Consider the following 14,221-nt stretch of genomic DNA (forward strand, 5'->3'; position numbering starts at 1 on the left):
TTCAAGATACTTGTCAGACGGAGCTTGGCCCTAAGGTGCTTCTTAGGTCTTCCAAGTTTTTTCCTGTTCTGGACTCAAATAGTAAGAATTAAAAAAAAATCAAAATCAAAAACAGTAGGAATAATTGTGGCTTGATGGTGAGGCTAAGCATTTGCTGTTAACATTTCATTCTTGGTCTTAGCACCCCCTCCTCAACCCCATCATAGGAGGGGGGGCTTGCTAAACATACAGGCTTTGTGGACAGGGATCTTTCAACAAGACTTGTTATCCTGCATCAAATCCCTTGTATGCACAGGCTGGGAATCCCCCCTTTTTTCCTGTTTACACTGTCAGCTCATCCCATGATAACAGCTTCTGCTTTGTGCAGAAAGAATCTGCCATCCCTGCCAAGATCAGTGACTCTGTACCCAGAAATTCCCAGGGATCCTTTGTCCTGCTGGACCTTTTAATTGTTCTGTCTCCCTGCACCGCCCCCATGCAAAGCTGGAATCCATCTGCTTCCCTAATCGAGAGGAGCTTGGCTCAGCTTTGTTGAGACAGAGCTTTCAACAAGCGGCATCCAGTTAAACTCCTCCTGTCTGTTTCCTTCCTGCCTGTGAAGTCACCAAGCAGGATAGCACTGCTGTGTGTGTATTTTGGGACACTCCCTGGCACTTTTGTGCCTGCTGTCCTACCAGCTGTGGCACAGGACAGGCTTAGAGCTCCCCCTGCAGAACCTCCCTTGGAGGTGATCAGAGTGGGCTTTAAGAGTGCAGTCTTAAACTGGAAGAACTAGGAGCTTGGGATTGATGTGGGTAAGCCTCACCACGGAGCCAGAGTTTGGAAGGTAGTGAAAGTAGCCATAAACATTCTAGCAGGTTGTCTTACCCAAAATACTTTGATCACTTCTTACACAAAAATCCCTCTGTTGTATTTTTTGGAGGTGCAGCCCAACACCCCCTCCCCACCGCCTTTCTGGAGAGATCAAAGGTGGGAGTGTACGGAGATAGAAACCCCAACTGAAGTGTAATCAGATTGGTGAACTGGACCAGTCTCTGACATGCCTTGTCAAAGTGTGTAGGGCACAAACTAGTAGCTTCTACACGATACCAAAGGCTCGTCTGGTAAAGTCCCTGGTTTTCCGTGCAACTGTGAAGACTAAGAACTTTTGTCCTAAAAAGCCATGCTGCTTAGGATTTTGTAGGAACTATTGAAACAGACACCATGCTTCATCATATGGGGCACAGCTATGCCTTGGACACAGCCCTGCCCCACCCCCTTTCCCCAGTTTCCCTCTTAAGTAACGAGAGGAGTTAGAATGCAAGTAGCTCGGGGGCACCTGTCAGGCCAACTTCCCTGGTTATGGGTGGCTGGGTGGGAGAACCAGAATAAATAAAAGCATGTTGCAAGTACCATTCCAATGGAAAATACATTTCCCCTCTTATTTTTGTGCCCAACTTAACTTGTATTCACCAGCACAAAAGGTGGCTGGATTTTGCAACTTGAATCAATGGTGCCAAATCATGCCTGCCCCCACTTCTGTTGCGCACGGGGTGGGTGGGTTTAAAGGGACTGTGTGGTTCTCTGAAGCCTCCTTGGCCCTGGCAAGTTCTGCCCACTTCCCCAGGTCAGCTTTTGAATTTGCACCTGGCACGCCCCAGAGGAGGCCTTTCCCTTTGTGACTGCAAATTCCTGGCAGCACTTGCTCTGTCAATGTGCCAGCCCCACAGGGAGCCCATCGCCTCTACCGACTGTGTTTTCAAGCTCTTTCCTAGAATGGGCTGAACCTTGCTCCCTGTGGGGCCCTGACAACTGCAAACTTTTCAATGCTTCCCCCTTTCAGGCTGTCAGTTTCTTCTCCTGTGCTTTCCATGGCTCCTCCTCCACCCCAACATCAAAGAGTCTGGCAGGAGGTAGGAGTTTGCATTTGAAGTTGCCTTTGGCACTAGCAGTGCAAGCTGCCTTTCCCACGGACACTGGGATGGGTGGAGTGGGGAGAGAGAAAGGTCTGCCTGCAACTGGTTTTCGCCGATGTGGACTCTTGTGGCCAGGCCCTGCCTTAGACTGCTGACTCCTCTGTCTGCACTAGACCTTCAGATTTCCTTTGTTTCCCAGCATTTAATCTCTGGCGCCTTCCCATGAATGCAACTGCATCCCGTGTTGACTTTTCTCTCTGCCTGCCCACAGCCCCCCCCATCCATATCCAAACATGCTCTGCTGTTTTGGAGTGTCTGTCCTTGATTTTTTCTAAGGAACCCCTTAGCTTCCCACCCCCATGCAAATCTATAGTGTTTGATTTAGGGGATTGATATTCACTGCTTCCTATATCAAAGAAAATCTCAAGCCATTTACAGCAACTTAAAAAGATCACGAATAAAATGACAAACACAGAAGAGTAGTAAAAAGAAATTCACATTTTACTACAGATAAAATATGCAAGCGTGTAGTTAGAGTTGGCAGCACCACTTTTGCTTCTGCTGCTGTCACCCTAGCTTAGATTTCCTGTAGAGTCGTCATGTTGTTGTTGTTGTTGTTGTTGTTGTGGCAGTTGTGGCAGTTGTATTCTGCAGCACATCACTGATGCAATAATAGTGCATTAATGGTGGATTTATACTGAACCTGAACTGTCCACACGTTGCTCCAGTTTATTAGCTGTTCTGCTATGCATCCCCAGTGTTGCAGCAATACTGCTGCCTGGAGGGGCTCTCTTGTGCACTGCAGCTCAATGAAAGTAGGTGACCCCCACCCCCTCCCCTCTGAACTTTTGTGGCATGAAAAGTTACAAGGTTTTAGCAGGAAGCTACGGGATGTGCACTGTTGGAAATGAAGCAGTCCATCCAACTCAGTGTTTGTAAGTGCAAGCAGTATTGAGAACAAGTTCATATGTCACCTTTCCAGTACTGTCAATGCACAATAAAACAGATGTCTAGAGGGGCCCTTGAGTTCATGGTAAAAAGATAAGGGCCTTTGTATGGGCCTGTGAGCTACTAGACACACAGCTGCCTTCTGGGTTTCATCCTACAAGCAACCCAGTCCGGCATTGGGATGCCTGACCCTGCTTTCTGTGTTCATGTGCAATTCTTGCATGCTGTGTATAATATGGCTTTCTCACACCTCTGTAATAACTCCTTTGCCTTTTCAGATCCGGCTGCGATGCCAGAAGGGGATCCCACCATCGCTGCGGGGTAGGGCCTGGCAGTACCTCTCTGGAGGCAAAGTCAAGTTGGAGCAGAATTCTGGGAAGTTTGATGTAAGGCGTTTCTCGAGGCGGGATAAGACGACCTCTCTGCCCCCATTCCTACAGTGCAGAGTTATTCAAGGGCATCTGCTACCGCATGATGTGCTGACTTCTTGGTTGCTTAGATGGAAAAGTCCACGTGACTTAGGAGGAATGTAAAGATGCATTTAACATTTTGTGTAATTCGGACCCTGCTCTGATCCTGTGAGGCAACTCACTTTTTTTAAAAGGGCAAAGTCTGCAAAAAGGCGCTAAAATGTAACCAAGTCTCTGGACATTGCACCCTTAACAAAAAATTGAACGTTGTTTTGGTGCTGAATAATTTCTCTAGCACAAGTAACAAAAAGGAGTTCCTTCTCTGTGGCATTGTGCCTGCATATATAAATGAAAACAAAAACGGGCAGACGCAAAGATCAAGAGGTAAACACAGCCATCAGGGTTGATAGCCATTGACGGACAAATTGTCTGACCTGCTGTAAGGCAGCTTTCTCTGATCCTGTTATGTGCACCCTAGTTCAGGGTTACTAGAGTGTTTTCTGTCTCAACCCCTCTAATGTCAGTCAGAGGATAAAGCTATCAATGGCTTTGCTCTGCCTCCATAGTTGGAGGCAGTAATGCTTCTGAATACTGGTTCCTGGAAGCCACAGCAGGGGAAAGTGCTCAGGTCCTGCTTGAGGGTCTCCCACAGACATCTGGGTAGCCACTGTGAGAACAGCAAGCTGGACTAGAGGAACAATTGGCCTGATCCATCTGACTCTTCTGATGTTCTTATTGAGCTGTACATTTCCTCCTTCAGTCGTGGAGGGAGGTGGTGTTTGTTGTCCTCACCTTTAACCCCCAGTGTCAACACTCCCTCATTTGAGAGTCTGTCTTGTCGTTGCCCATTTTACTATTTCCCCCCGCACAAGGATCTCTAAGCATCCACTTTGGTGTATCTTTAACAGCATCAATCCAGAGGAGAGCACTATGGATACTTGGGGGAAAACCTCTCCCAACAACTCATTTTCTATCACAGTCTCGCAACTAACAAAGTGGGTACTCTGTCTGTTCCCCAGGAGCTGGATTTGGCGCCGGGAGACCCCAAGTGGCTGGATGTGATTGAGCGGGATCTCCACAGGCAGTTTCCCTTCCACGAAATGTTTGTTGCTCGTGGAGGACACGGGTAAGCCAAAATGTCTCTCCTCTTGTCAAATACCAGCTGATCCTTATTGTTCAAGGCAGGCACATAAGCACCCACCTTCCCCGCCCAGTGTTGCAGGTTGCCTAGTTCTGCGTTGTTGGCATTGTCTGAAATCTCTGTGGCAACCCCACCTGACCCTCTTGTCTTGCTGGCAGGGGCTGAGGAAAGTGGATTAGCAGAGGGCAGTGACTATAAGGAAGTTCTCTCTGCCAGGTATTCAGGTTGCCTTGACCACCTGGGCACGTCTGGCATACAAAGAGATGCAGTTCTGGGCATGCCTGACAAATCTTTGGGGTGGGAGGGTTGCCTGGGGAGGGAAGAAAACAATACCCTTGGGCAAATAGAGGCAGTTCACTTTCCTTTCAGACCATGGAAGCCATCAGCTGCCATCAATCTGTTTTATTATTGTTAGGGATATTCACAGGGCTGTGAGCATTTGGTGCAGTATTTCAGGTTACCTTTTGGCACCAAGGGCAGCTGAATTCTGCTGCCTCCGTGGCTCAGGCAAATAAGCAAGCTTGCATCATGATTTGGTGCGATTACATCGGTTGTAGTTCTACAACTTTGTACCCTTACCTCACTCTCCCTGCTTTTGCTAGTAATGGAAAAGGGCAAGGGGCCAAAGTCTCAACTCTGATCGCTAGGTTCCTTCCCCCTTTGGAGAACTGAAATTCAGCTCATGGTGAGGGACAAGGAGAACCACTTTGAAATTTCATTGAGAACTTCCAAGCTTAGCTAATCTCCAAGGCTCGGCCAAGGAAATGGAAATTCTACTAAGCCAACCACAAGCATGGTTGTTTTCAGGTAGCCAAACATGACGTTTTATTTTTTGTTTTAACACCGCTTTTCAACCACTCAGAGCCCTTTCAGTAAAAGCAATCCTTCTTTGGACAGTGCATGGGAGCCTGTGGCCCTCCAGATGTTCATGGGCTCCCGTCTCTCCACAGCCAGCATGGTCAATGGTCAGAGATGCTGAGAGTTGTGGTCCAATGACATCCAGAGGGCCACAGGTTTCCTACCCCTGCCTTAAAACAACCTTTGAAGAGAGGCCTCTCTAGTGTGGCAGATGGGGTGGTGCAGCAGCAAAGAGGCAGTGACAAGTTTGCTTAACGCTTGCAGCAGCACAGGCAAGATTTGAACCCAGGACTCTGTATGCTGAAGTTCATTCTGTGGTCCCTACTGTGGATGTCATCTCTCTCCTGGCTTGCATGCAATTTCGAGTCCTTGGGGGCTCCACTTATGAGCGGCAGCCTTTGCATTCCCTTAGTCCTCATGCCTGTGGTGTGGGTTGCTCTTTCCCTGCAGGCAGCAAGACTTATTCCGGGTACTGAAGGCTTACACGCTTTATCGGCCGGAGGAAGGTTACTGCCAGGCCCAAGCTCCAATTGCTGCAGTGTTGTTGATGCACATGCCTGCGGAGGTAGGTGATGCCTTGCTTGGAACAGAGGTTCCCCAATTGATTTCTTACATTTGTATCCCAACTTTACCTCCAAGGAGCTTGAGGTGCCATTCATAGTTCTCCCCTCATAGTTCAACCTAATCAACCTGTTGGGTTGATTCTCGCTTCCATCTAAGACGGGGATAGGGAATCTTTTTGGCTCCACAGGTCAGACCCTCATTGGACCCCCTGGCAGGCCAAGATTGTTTGGGTCCGCAGCACTTGGGGAGAGAAGGTGTTTCAGCCCCTATACACATCCTGTGCTGTCTGTTTAAATTTGCTTAAAAGGGCGGGGGTCTCTGTGCTCTGACATGGTCCTTGCGGTTCTTCCTGCAGTGGTACTTCACACTTCTCTTATCTGGAATCTGGCTTTGAAAGCAATTTGGGACCCAGTAACCGTGGCCCTGGATTTGCACTCCAAACTCCCGGGAATCTTTAGCCAGACTTATCCATATCCACACAAGGTGTTGCATGTCAGGCACAGCTCCACATGGTGAGCTGAAGAAGCCCCTTGTGCATCCCCCCTCCCAGCTTCGATGTAGTTGAAACAGCTGGAGATGTCTGGGCAGCTTCTCTGTCCCAATGGCTGTAGCTTCCTGCTCTCTGTGTACTGCTCACTTACAGTGTTGCCTCTCTGGGAGCATTGGGAGTGAGTAGGGTGCATGAAGCAGCTATGAATAGTTGCAACAGAAGGGAGAGTTTTCTCTGTTGCAGCTCCTCCCATCATGGGACTGCACAGATGGGGAAAGCAGTGGGGTAGGTGTTAAATCAGTCTGCACAGTGACCACCTTGAATGCACGTTGCTCCAATCAGCTCTGTTCTGTGCTGCAGAGTGATGCCTTTCCTCCTTTTTCCTTCCTGCCCTCAGCAAGCGTTCTGGTGCCTTGTGCAGATCTGCGAGAAGTACCTTCCTGGCTACTACAGTGAGAAGCTGGTGAGTTAACTGGAGCAATTCTGAATGCCCCTTTTGAGGGGGGCAGGCTAGTCCAAGGGATGGCAACTTCTTTGATCTTCAGTCTGTGTTGCCCCTTGTAGAATTCAGCAGGGAGGAGGAAGGGGACATGGAATAATAGAATTGTAGAGTTGGAAGAGGCTGCAAGGATAATCTAAGTCGAAACCTCCACAATGCAGCAAGCACAGTTAACGAATCCCTGACAGAGGGCCATCCAACCTCTGTTCAAAAGTTCTTCCTAATGCTTAGTCGAAATCTCCTTTCTTGTCATTTGAATCCATTAGTTTGGGTCCTCTGCTCTGGAGTGGCAGAAAACCAGCTCACTCCCATCTTCTATGGAACAGCTCTCCAGATATTTGAAGATAGCTGTTGTATCAGCTCTTTGTCTTCTCTTCCGCAGGCTAACCACACCCAATTCCCTCAAAAGCATGCTCAGTGGTAGAGCATTGCCCTTGCAAGCAGACAATCCCTGGTTCAATCCTCTAGAGCTTGGGGAGAGACTGAAATGCCACAGGGGTGTTGCCTGTCAGTGTAAATAGCCCTGAGCAGCATGGGCCCAGTGGCCTGACTTGGCATAAGGCATCTCCCTATGTTCCTTTCGGCCTTCAACCTGTCATGTGACCAGCAGGAGTTGAGCATGTGGTCCTGTGACAACCCAGGCCTTTCCTTTGCCTGCCCTTGACCCAGGTTCCTTCCCTCTCTCTCTCTCTCCATGCACAGGAGGCCATCCAGCTGGATGGGGAGATCCTCTTCTCTCTCCTGCACAAGGTCTCCCCTGTGGCCTACAAGCATCTGAGCAAGCAGAAGATTGACCCCATCCTGTACATGACAGAGTGGTTCATGTGCGCCTTCTCCAGGACATTGCCCTGGAGTTCCGTGCTGCGCGTTTGGGACATGTTTTTCTGCGAAGGTACCGTCTTGGGTGGGGCCCCTTAAATCGCATTGCTAACTGGAGGAGGGAGACCAAGGGGGTGAGGCACACTTGGCTGCATTAGGGTGAGGGATAATCCCAGCTCATCCTCCTGCCTCTGGCTCCACAACCATAGAAGGGGTCTTTTTATGCCCGGGCTGGGGGATCCGTACCCCCCACCCCCCAGATATCACTGGACTCCAGGAGTAGCCAGCATCACTAGTGGTCAGGGCTGATGTGAGGCATTTGGAAGGCCACAGCTTCACTGTCTCTGTATTTTAAGCCCACTGGAGAAAGTTTCCTTCTGGAACAGGCTACTGTTCCCAGGTTCCTTGATAACAAATTTGTCCTACTTTATAGCAGGCTCTTCCTATTTTTGCCTCTTGCCCTGCCTAGCTCCGGAAAGTGGCCCCTGGAAGGTTGTCCCATATCTTGGTAGGTTACATAAGCGTGAGGGCCTCCTAAAACTGCAGATGTGGGGCAAGCAGCATTCTCAATGCTGAACTTTCATCTTCCACTTTGGGAGAATCCATTTGTGTTGAAATGCTGCCTCCTGCTGGCAGTTGGCATATGTGCATCTTTATATTGAGGAATGCCAGAACTTTATTCCCAGATTGTGTATATCTGGGTGGCAGCAATATGCAGCATGTTTGACCCTTGTATCCACACTGTGGGGTCTCTGTGTGAGAGAGATCCAAGATCACCAACAGACTTTGTAGCTGAGGACGGGGGGATTTCAACCCACACCCTTTGGCTCAAAATCTAACACTCTTTCCTTCTACTACACCACACTTATGGCTCTCCTCTTAAATGTAAAGCCATACTTCCTTACTTGAGGAAGAATGGGAATGTGGAAGACCCCTGTGCATGTTGAGTGTGTGTTGATCTGGTAGTATTGGGCATTTCCCGCTGAGGAAGGTGACTAAAAAGCCTAGATTGGCTCAGTTTTTACCAGCATAACAGTGCTTGGGCAAATTCTGTCTCTGAGGCAGGGGTGTGGGGAACCATTTTTCAGCCTGATGGCTGCAGTTCCTTGTGTGCAACCTCCGGCGCGGCCAAGGCAAAAGTGGGCAAGTCTCACCTTTGTATAGAACACACACCTCAAAGTCAGAGAATTCTCCAGACACCCCTCTCCATCCCCCATCCAGACAAGCCAAGAGTTCAAAGATGGGATTCCATCCAGGCAACAGCACCTGGAGGGGGTGCAGCAGGATCTGTAAGGCAATGTGGCTTAGGGAGGGTGTGTGGCCCCTGGGGCAGGTCCTGAGAGCCAGGTGGAGGGCCGGGAGGGGTTGAATTTGGCCCCCAGGACTGTGACTTTTCCATGCCTGTTTTCAGGGTTATAAAGCAGGACAGAAGTATTCTAAATAAATTGGGAGGGACAGGTAGGTTGACTTGTATTCTGCCTCTTGATGACTGTTCCACACATTGATGGTTAACTTGACAGCCTGCCCTTCTTTTCCAGGAGTCAAGATTATATTCCGAGTGGGTCTGGTGCTGCTGAAGTACACCCTGGGCTCTTCTGAGAAGCTCAAGTCCTGCCAGGGGCAGTATGAGACAATGGAGCGGCTGAGGGCCCTGAACCCCAAGATCATGCAGGAGACTTTCCTTGTGCAAGAGGTAAGATGGGAGTCGGGGCTGGCCCAGCCTGTTCAGTGAGTTTCCTCACTGCATGTGGCTGTAAGCTGGTCACCTGATCAGACTGAAGGAGTCACTTTCCCCCAGTGCAGCTCATGGCACTGATCGCTGCCTCAGTTCCCCCAAGTCAGTAGGCAGCCACACCAGCTCAGAGTTCCCAAAAAAGGCCCAACTTGTGGTTCTGGAGAAGTGCAACCAGAACTGGATTTCCCTGAGATTCACAGCAAATGTGCTGCGTTTGAACTGCTACTTCCCTTTCCAAAAAAACTGACAAGTGTGTCAGTTGAAGCAGTGTGTGTGTTTCCAGGCTACACAGAACTCTTTGTCAAGCTTAGTGAACTAGAATTCTCTGTCACATGGGCGTGTTGTTTAGTTTTTTGTTTTGCTCCTGCTGAAACAGTTGAGAGTTGGAAATCCTTATGGATCTACTGCAGATCACCCCAAGATGTTCAGGTAGATCCAAGTATACCTTCTGCCCACCCCTCACCTGTTATTGTTGTTTGTTTGTTTGTTTGTTTGTTTGTTTGTTTGTTTATATCAACTGGTAGAGCATGAGACCCCTTAATCTCAGGGTCTTGGGTTCGGGCCCCACATTGGGTAAAAGATTCCTACCTTGCAGGGGGGTTGGACTAGATGACCCTTGTGGTTCCTCCCAACTGCCGATTCTATGATTCCTTCAGCAGAAGGTCCCAGGGTGTGTAAAAGTAATATAAAACACAGCCCATGCCTGCCTGACGGTTCAATCTCACTGTACACACCTGCTTCTAGAGTCTTGCCTGTTGCCTTGGAGAAGCTGCCAGCCAGAACTGACAGTAATGGGCTAGGCAGACCAATGGGGTACTCTGCAGAAAGAAACTTTATTCCTGTTGGGATGTTGATGTGTTCAAGGCAACACTGCCCTCTGCTGGAATAGCCTTTTTATAACTGGCTTACAAAAGGGCAAAGTAGAGTCTTTCCTGGTTGCCATTGTGCTGTGTTATACAGGCATGCCTTGCTTTTTGCCTTAACTGTTCAAGAAGCACAAAGTGTAATCAGTATTCTGCAGGGGGTTGTATCCCAAAGATTAGTCACTTGTATATTAGTGACTCTCCTAGGCAAGGGGCAGCTAACCTTGTAACAATGGGACAAATCTGGGCCCCCAATAGTTCTTTTGTGACCTGGAACTCCAGCCCCCAGTTTATTTACCGTATTTTTCGCTCTATAACACGCACCTGACCATAACACGCACGTAGTTTTTAGAGGAGGAAAACAAGAAAAAAAAATATTCTAAACGAAACAGTGGATGTATGATTTTTGTGGTTCATGCTGTGGCCACAGACATGTGATCTGACAGTGAGTTTGGAGTAGCCCAGTGCAAAAATCCTGAGGATCCATGTGGATCCATGCTTTGTAACCACATTTTTGCACCCCAGGCAACAGTGGGTGCGTGATTTTTTTGGTGCAAGATGTAGCCATGGACATGCTATGTGATCTGATGGTGAATTTGGGGTGACCCAGTGCAAAAATCCTGAGGATCCATGTTGATCCGTGGTTTGTAACCACATTTTAAGTGGGGAGGGAAGGAAAAGCACTCAAGGGACAAGGAGCACGCGTGGGGTGTGTGGAGAAGGATGCTGCTAATAATGAAGAAGAGGGGTATAAGGGGAGAAGGAACACGCGTGGGGTGTGTGGAGAAGGATGCTGCTAATAATGCAGAAGAGGGGTTTAAGGGAAGAAGGAACACGCGTGGGGTGTGTGGAGAAGGATGCTGCTAATAATGAAGAAGAGGGGGAGAAGGGGAGAAGGCTCCTCTCCTCTCCCAATTTGCTCCTTTAAAGCAAGTAGGCGTTCTGTCCCTCTCTCCTCCCCACTCAGCGGCTCTTCTCCCGCTTTGCTGTTTCAAAGCAAGCCACAGAGGAGGGAAAGAAGGGGAACCATGGATCCTCTGCTCATGACTGCAGCAGATCCCCCGCCACCCGTAGGCATTCTCTCCATAACACGCACAGACATTTTCCCTTACTTTCTAGGAGGAAAAAAGTGAGTGTTATGGTGCAAAAAATACGGTATACCTGGCTGCTCCCATGGGTACCCGACTAATATGAAAAGATTACCATGAACTCCACCAGCCCACTCCAGACCCTCCAAATGTGTCCTTTAAAAATAATTGGCCACACCCACTTTGACATGCAGCCTCTGGGGTGGACTCAAGTTTAGGGTCCCCCACTTGCAATAGGCTCTTTAGCGCCCCTCCTTAAAGAGAGGTGGAGGGGGGTGGGCCCTGTTTTCAGTCCCAGGTGTTCCCAGGGCAGAAGGAAACCCTCTCTGACTGAGGTGAGCGATGTGTGGCAGAGCTCTCGCTTCTGGAAACTTGAGAGCAGGCTCAGACAGTTCAAGAAGAGAGACACTCTTTCATCTTTTGAGTAAGCCTGTGCACTTGCTCCCCTTCTGCGTCTTGAGAGCAGAAGTCAACATTCGTTCGGTTTTTATTGAATGGAAGTTAAGATGTGGATATCGATGCATTTCCACGTTTAAGAAGCTGAACCTGGTGGATATTTGGGGAGGGGGGACAGAATACCCTTAAACTTTGGGTCCTGGCATTCCTCTGTTCCGTACCACGTTCTGGCATGATGCCCAAGGAGGAACTGGCTATTGATGTATTTGTTTGGTCCTCCTTTAGATCATAGAGTTGCCAGTGACAGAGCGTCAGATAGAGCGAGAGCACCTGATCCAGCTGAAGAAGTGGAAAGAGACCCGTGGGGAGCTGCAATGCAAATCCCCTCCCCGCTTCCACGGCGCCAAGGCCATCAGCGACGCCGAGCCCTACTCCCGCAAAGCCCTGGAGCCCTCGCCCTCCATCATCCTGCCCCCCGGCACCACACTTTCGCCCAAGGGCCGCAAGACCAAACCGCTGAAGGGGAACAAGAGAGGCGGCCAAGGGAAGAGCACCCCGGTCAACGGCCCCATCCCCGAAGAAAACGGGACTCGGACATTGCTGGCGCCAGAGTCCTCTCTCCTCCACCAGTCCAAGGAGAGCCTCAGCTCTCAGGAGAGCGAGGACACTTACCTGTAAACTGGGTGGCTGAACGCTCCAGACCACCACCCCCTGGCCTGCTCTGCCGCCTGTCTTAGTAGCCTCTGCAGCCAGAGGGAGCCAGCGACCCATAGGTGGGGGTGAGTGGGTAGCTGGCATTCTGAGAATTTCTGCTGTTGCACTCAAGGTGAGCTAGGACTGAAGGGGCTCTCTAGCTTGATCTTAACTGTATGCAGCAGTGCCCCCCAGTGGCCCGGAGGTGAGGCACAACAAGTGCAACTCTGTGTCTCCGGTGGGAAAGGCTAAAGCAAGTAGCTGCTGTTCTGCCTTCTGTTGCAAAGTCTTCACAGGATGGGGCGGGGTGCTGCCCTTGCTGTGCACCTGCAGGGTTTGGTCTGTGAGGATCACGCAGGTATAGATACAGGTTTAATTCCTGCTATGCACCCACCATCATTGCTTTGGCAGTGCTGGGGACAGCCCAGCGAGTATCTGTTCTGTGGGGAATTGGCAGGAGCCAGGTTGGCTGGCTGATGGTGGCCCTCTCTGTTCTGGCGGATGGGACTTTCATCCATTCCTATTAGCCATCTGTCACTCTTTCCTCGCTCAATCAGGGTTGTGGTCGAGACTTTGCATCTTACAGGACTTGCATTCCAACCTCAATCATGGGAGCAGCTGTGTGCTCTCGTATCATTTTGACATTCCCTTCCCAACATTCCCCTCTGGGCCTTCTTCCCTTTCCTTTGGGTTCCTCACATCAGCTGATGAAACTATTCCTTTTACTGCCCAAGCATTGCAGGGGCCTGCCAGTACTCTGGTGGCCCTGACCTGGATCTGAAAATCCTTCTTCTCCTGGAGGGCCCAACCTCTTCCCCTCCTACCCCAGTGTCTTCTGCCCTGTACGCCAGAACAGTCGGGTGACCTGTTCTGTGCATACATGGTTCAGAGTTTTGTGAAGGTCAGAGAACTAACACGTTCACCTTCCCTTGCTGTCTTGACCAAAATTCTCAAAAGGGTTTTCCATGCTGGAATCGGGAGTACTGAAATCACTATTCACTTCTGGACCAATTTTCTTTATAGAAGGAACTGCTGCAGAAATCTGTTAGCTTTTGCTGCTTCGTGTGTGCGATTTGGGTCTTTGAGCATTGGCTTGAGCTGACATACAGTCCAGCTCTGCCGGTGACACCCTGGAAAACGAGGCAGCTTGTTTCCAAGGCATTAGTCATTTCCATTGCCCACCCTCTCATTCTTCAGAAGGCTGTCCTGGTCCTTCACCTACAACCTCCCCCAGTTGATGGAATTAAAGCTGAACCCTGAATGGCCAGAGAGAAGGGACTGAGCAGCACCCATTGGTTGCTGCCTGTGGCCCTGCCTCCCAACTGATATGGTGCTGTTCATAGAATGGTTGGTTCCGAAATGCAAAACCCCTGCCACTGTTCATTTTCTCTCTAGCCCGCTTGCAGGCTGAGGTTGAACCTTCCCTGTTCTTGAAGGCTCCCATGGGCAACAATTTAATTCCTGGCCCAAAGCAAAAAAGTGGGAGACTGCAGTTTATTAAGAAGGCTCAAGGAGAGGCCCCTCCCTCCTCTCCACAGGCCCCCTTTCATTCCTTCAACACAGATCCGTCAGGATGGGGTGACGCAGTGGCACTTGAGGCCATCTTTTCTGATAGCCGACCTCGCCTGCACCGTCCCTTCCCAGGGGGTTGTATGTCCAGGTTGGGTGGGGAGGTGGAGGCTTGTCTTCCTTCTCCCCCAATGTTTGGTTATTTCTGATGGGTCTGGAGTTATTTTTGTGCATTTTTTTAAAAAAAACGGGAAATCATTAGCTGAAAGTGTTTTGTACAAAAGGCAAAATAAAACCATAATTATGTAAATGG

At 49.6% G+C, this 14,221-nt stretch overlaps 1 protein-coding gene across 1 annotated transcript in view; it reads left to right on the forward strand.

The window, feature by feature from the left end:
- The window catches only part of TBC1D10A (TBC1 domain family member 10A), a 37,707-nt gene extending 23,486 nt beyond the window's left edge, over positions 1-14,221 (forward strand). The window contains exons 3-9 of the mRNA XM_053369356.1: positions 3,122-3,229; positions 4,273-4,379; positions 5,703-5,817; positions 6,704-6,769; positions 7,508-7,697; positions 9,163-9,317; positions 11,992-14,221. Of these exons, the coding sequence (XP_053225331.1) occupies positions 3,122-3,229; positions 4,273-4,379; positions 5,703-5,817; positions 6,704-6,769; positions 7,508-7,697; positions 9,163-9,317; positions 11,992-12,384 (1,134 nt within the window). The 3' untranslated portion in view covers positions 12,385-14,221. The remainder of the gene's footprint in view (positions 1-3,121; positions 3,230-4,272; positions 4,380-5,702; positions 5,818-6,703; positions 6,770-7,507; positions 7,698-9,162; positions 9,318-11,991) is intronic.

The sequence above is a fragment of the Podarcis raffonei genome, chromosome 16 (assembly GCF_027172205.1).
Source record: "Podarcis raffonei isolate rPodRaf1 chromosome 16, rPodRaf1.pri, whole genome shotgun sequence".
In the NCBI taxonomy this organism is placed as follows: Eukaryota; Metazoa; Chordata; class Lepidosauria; order Squamata; family Lacertidae; genus Podarcis; species Podarcis raffonei.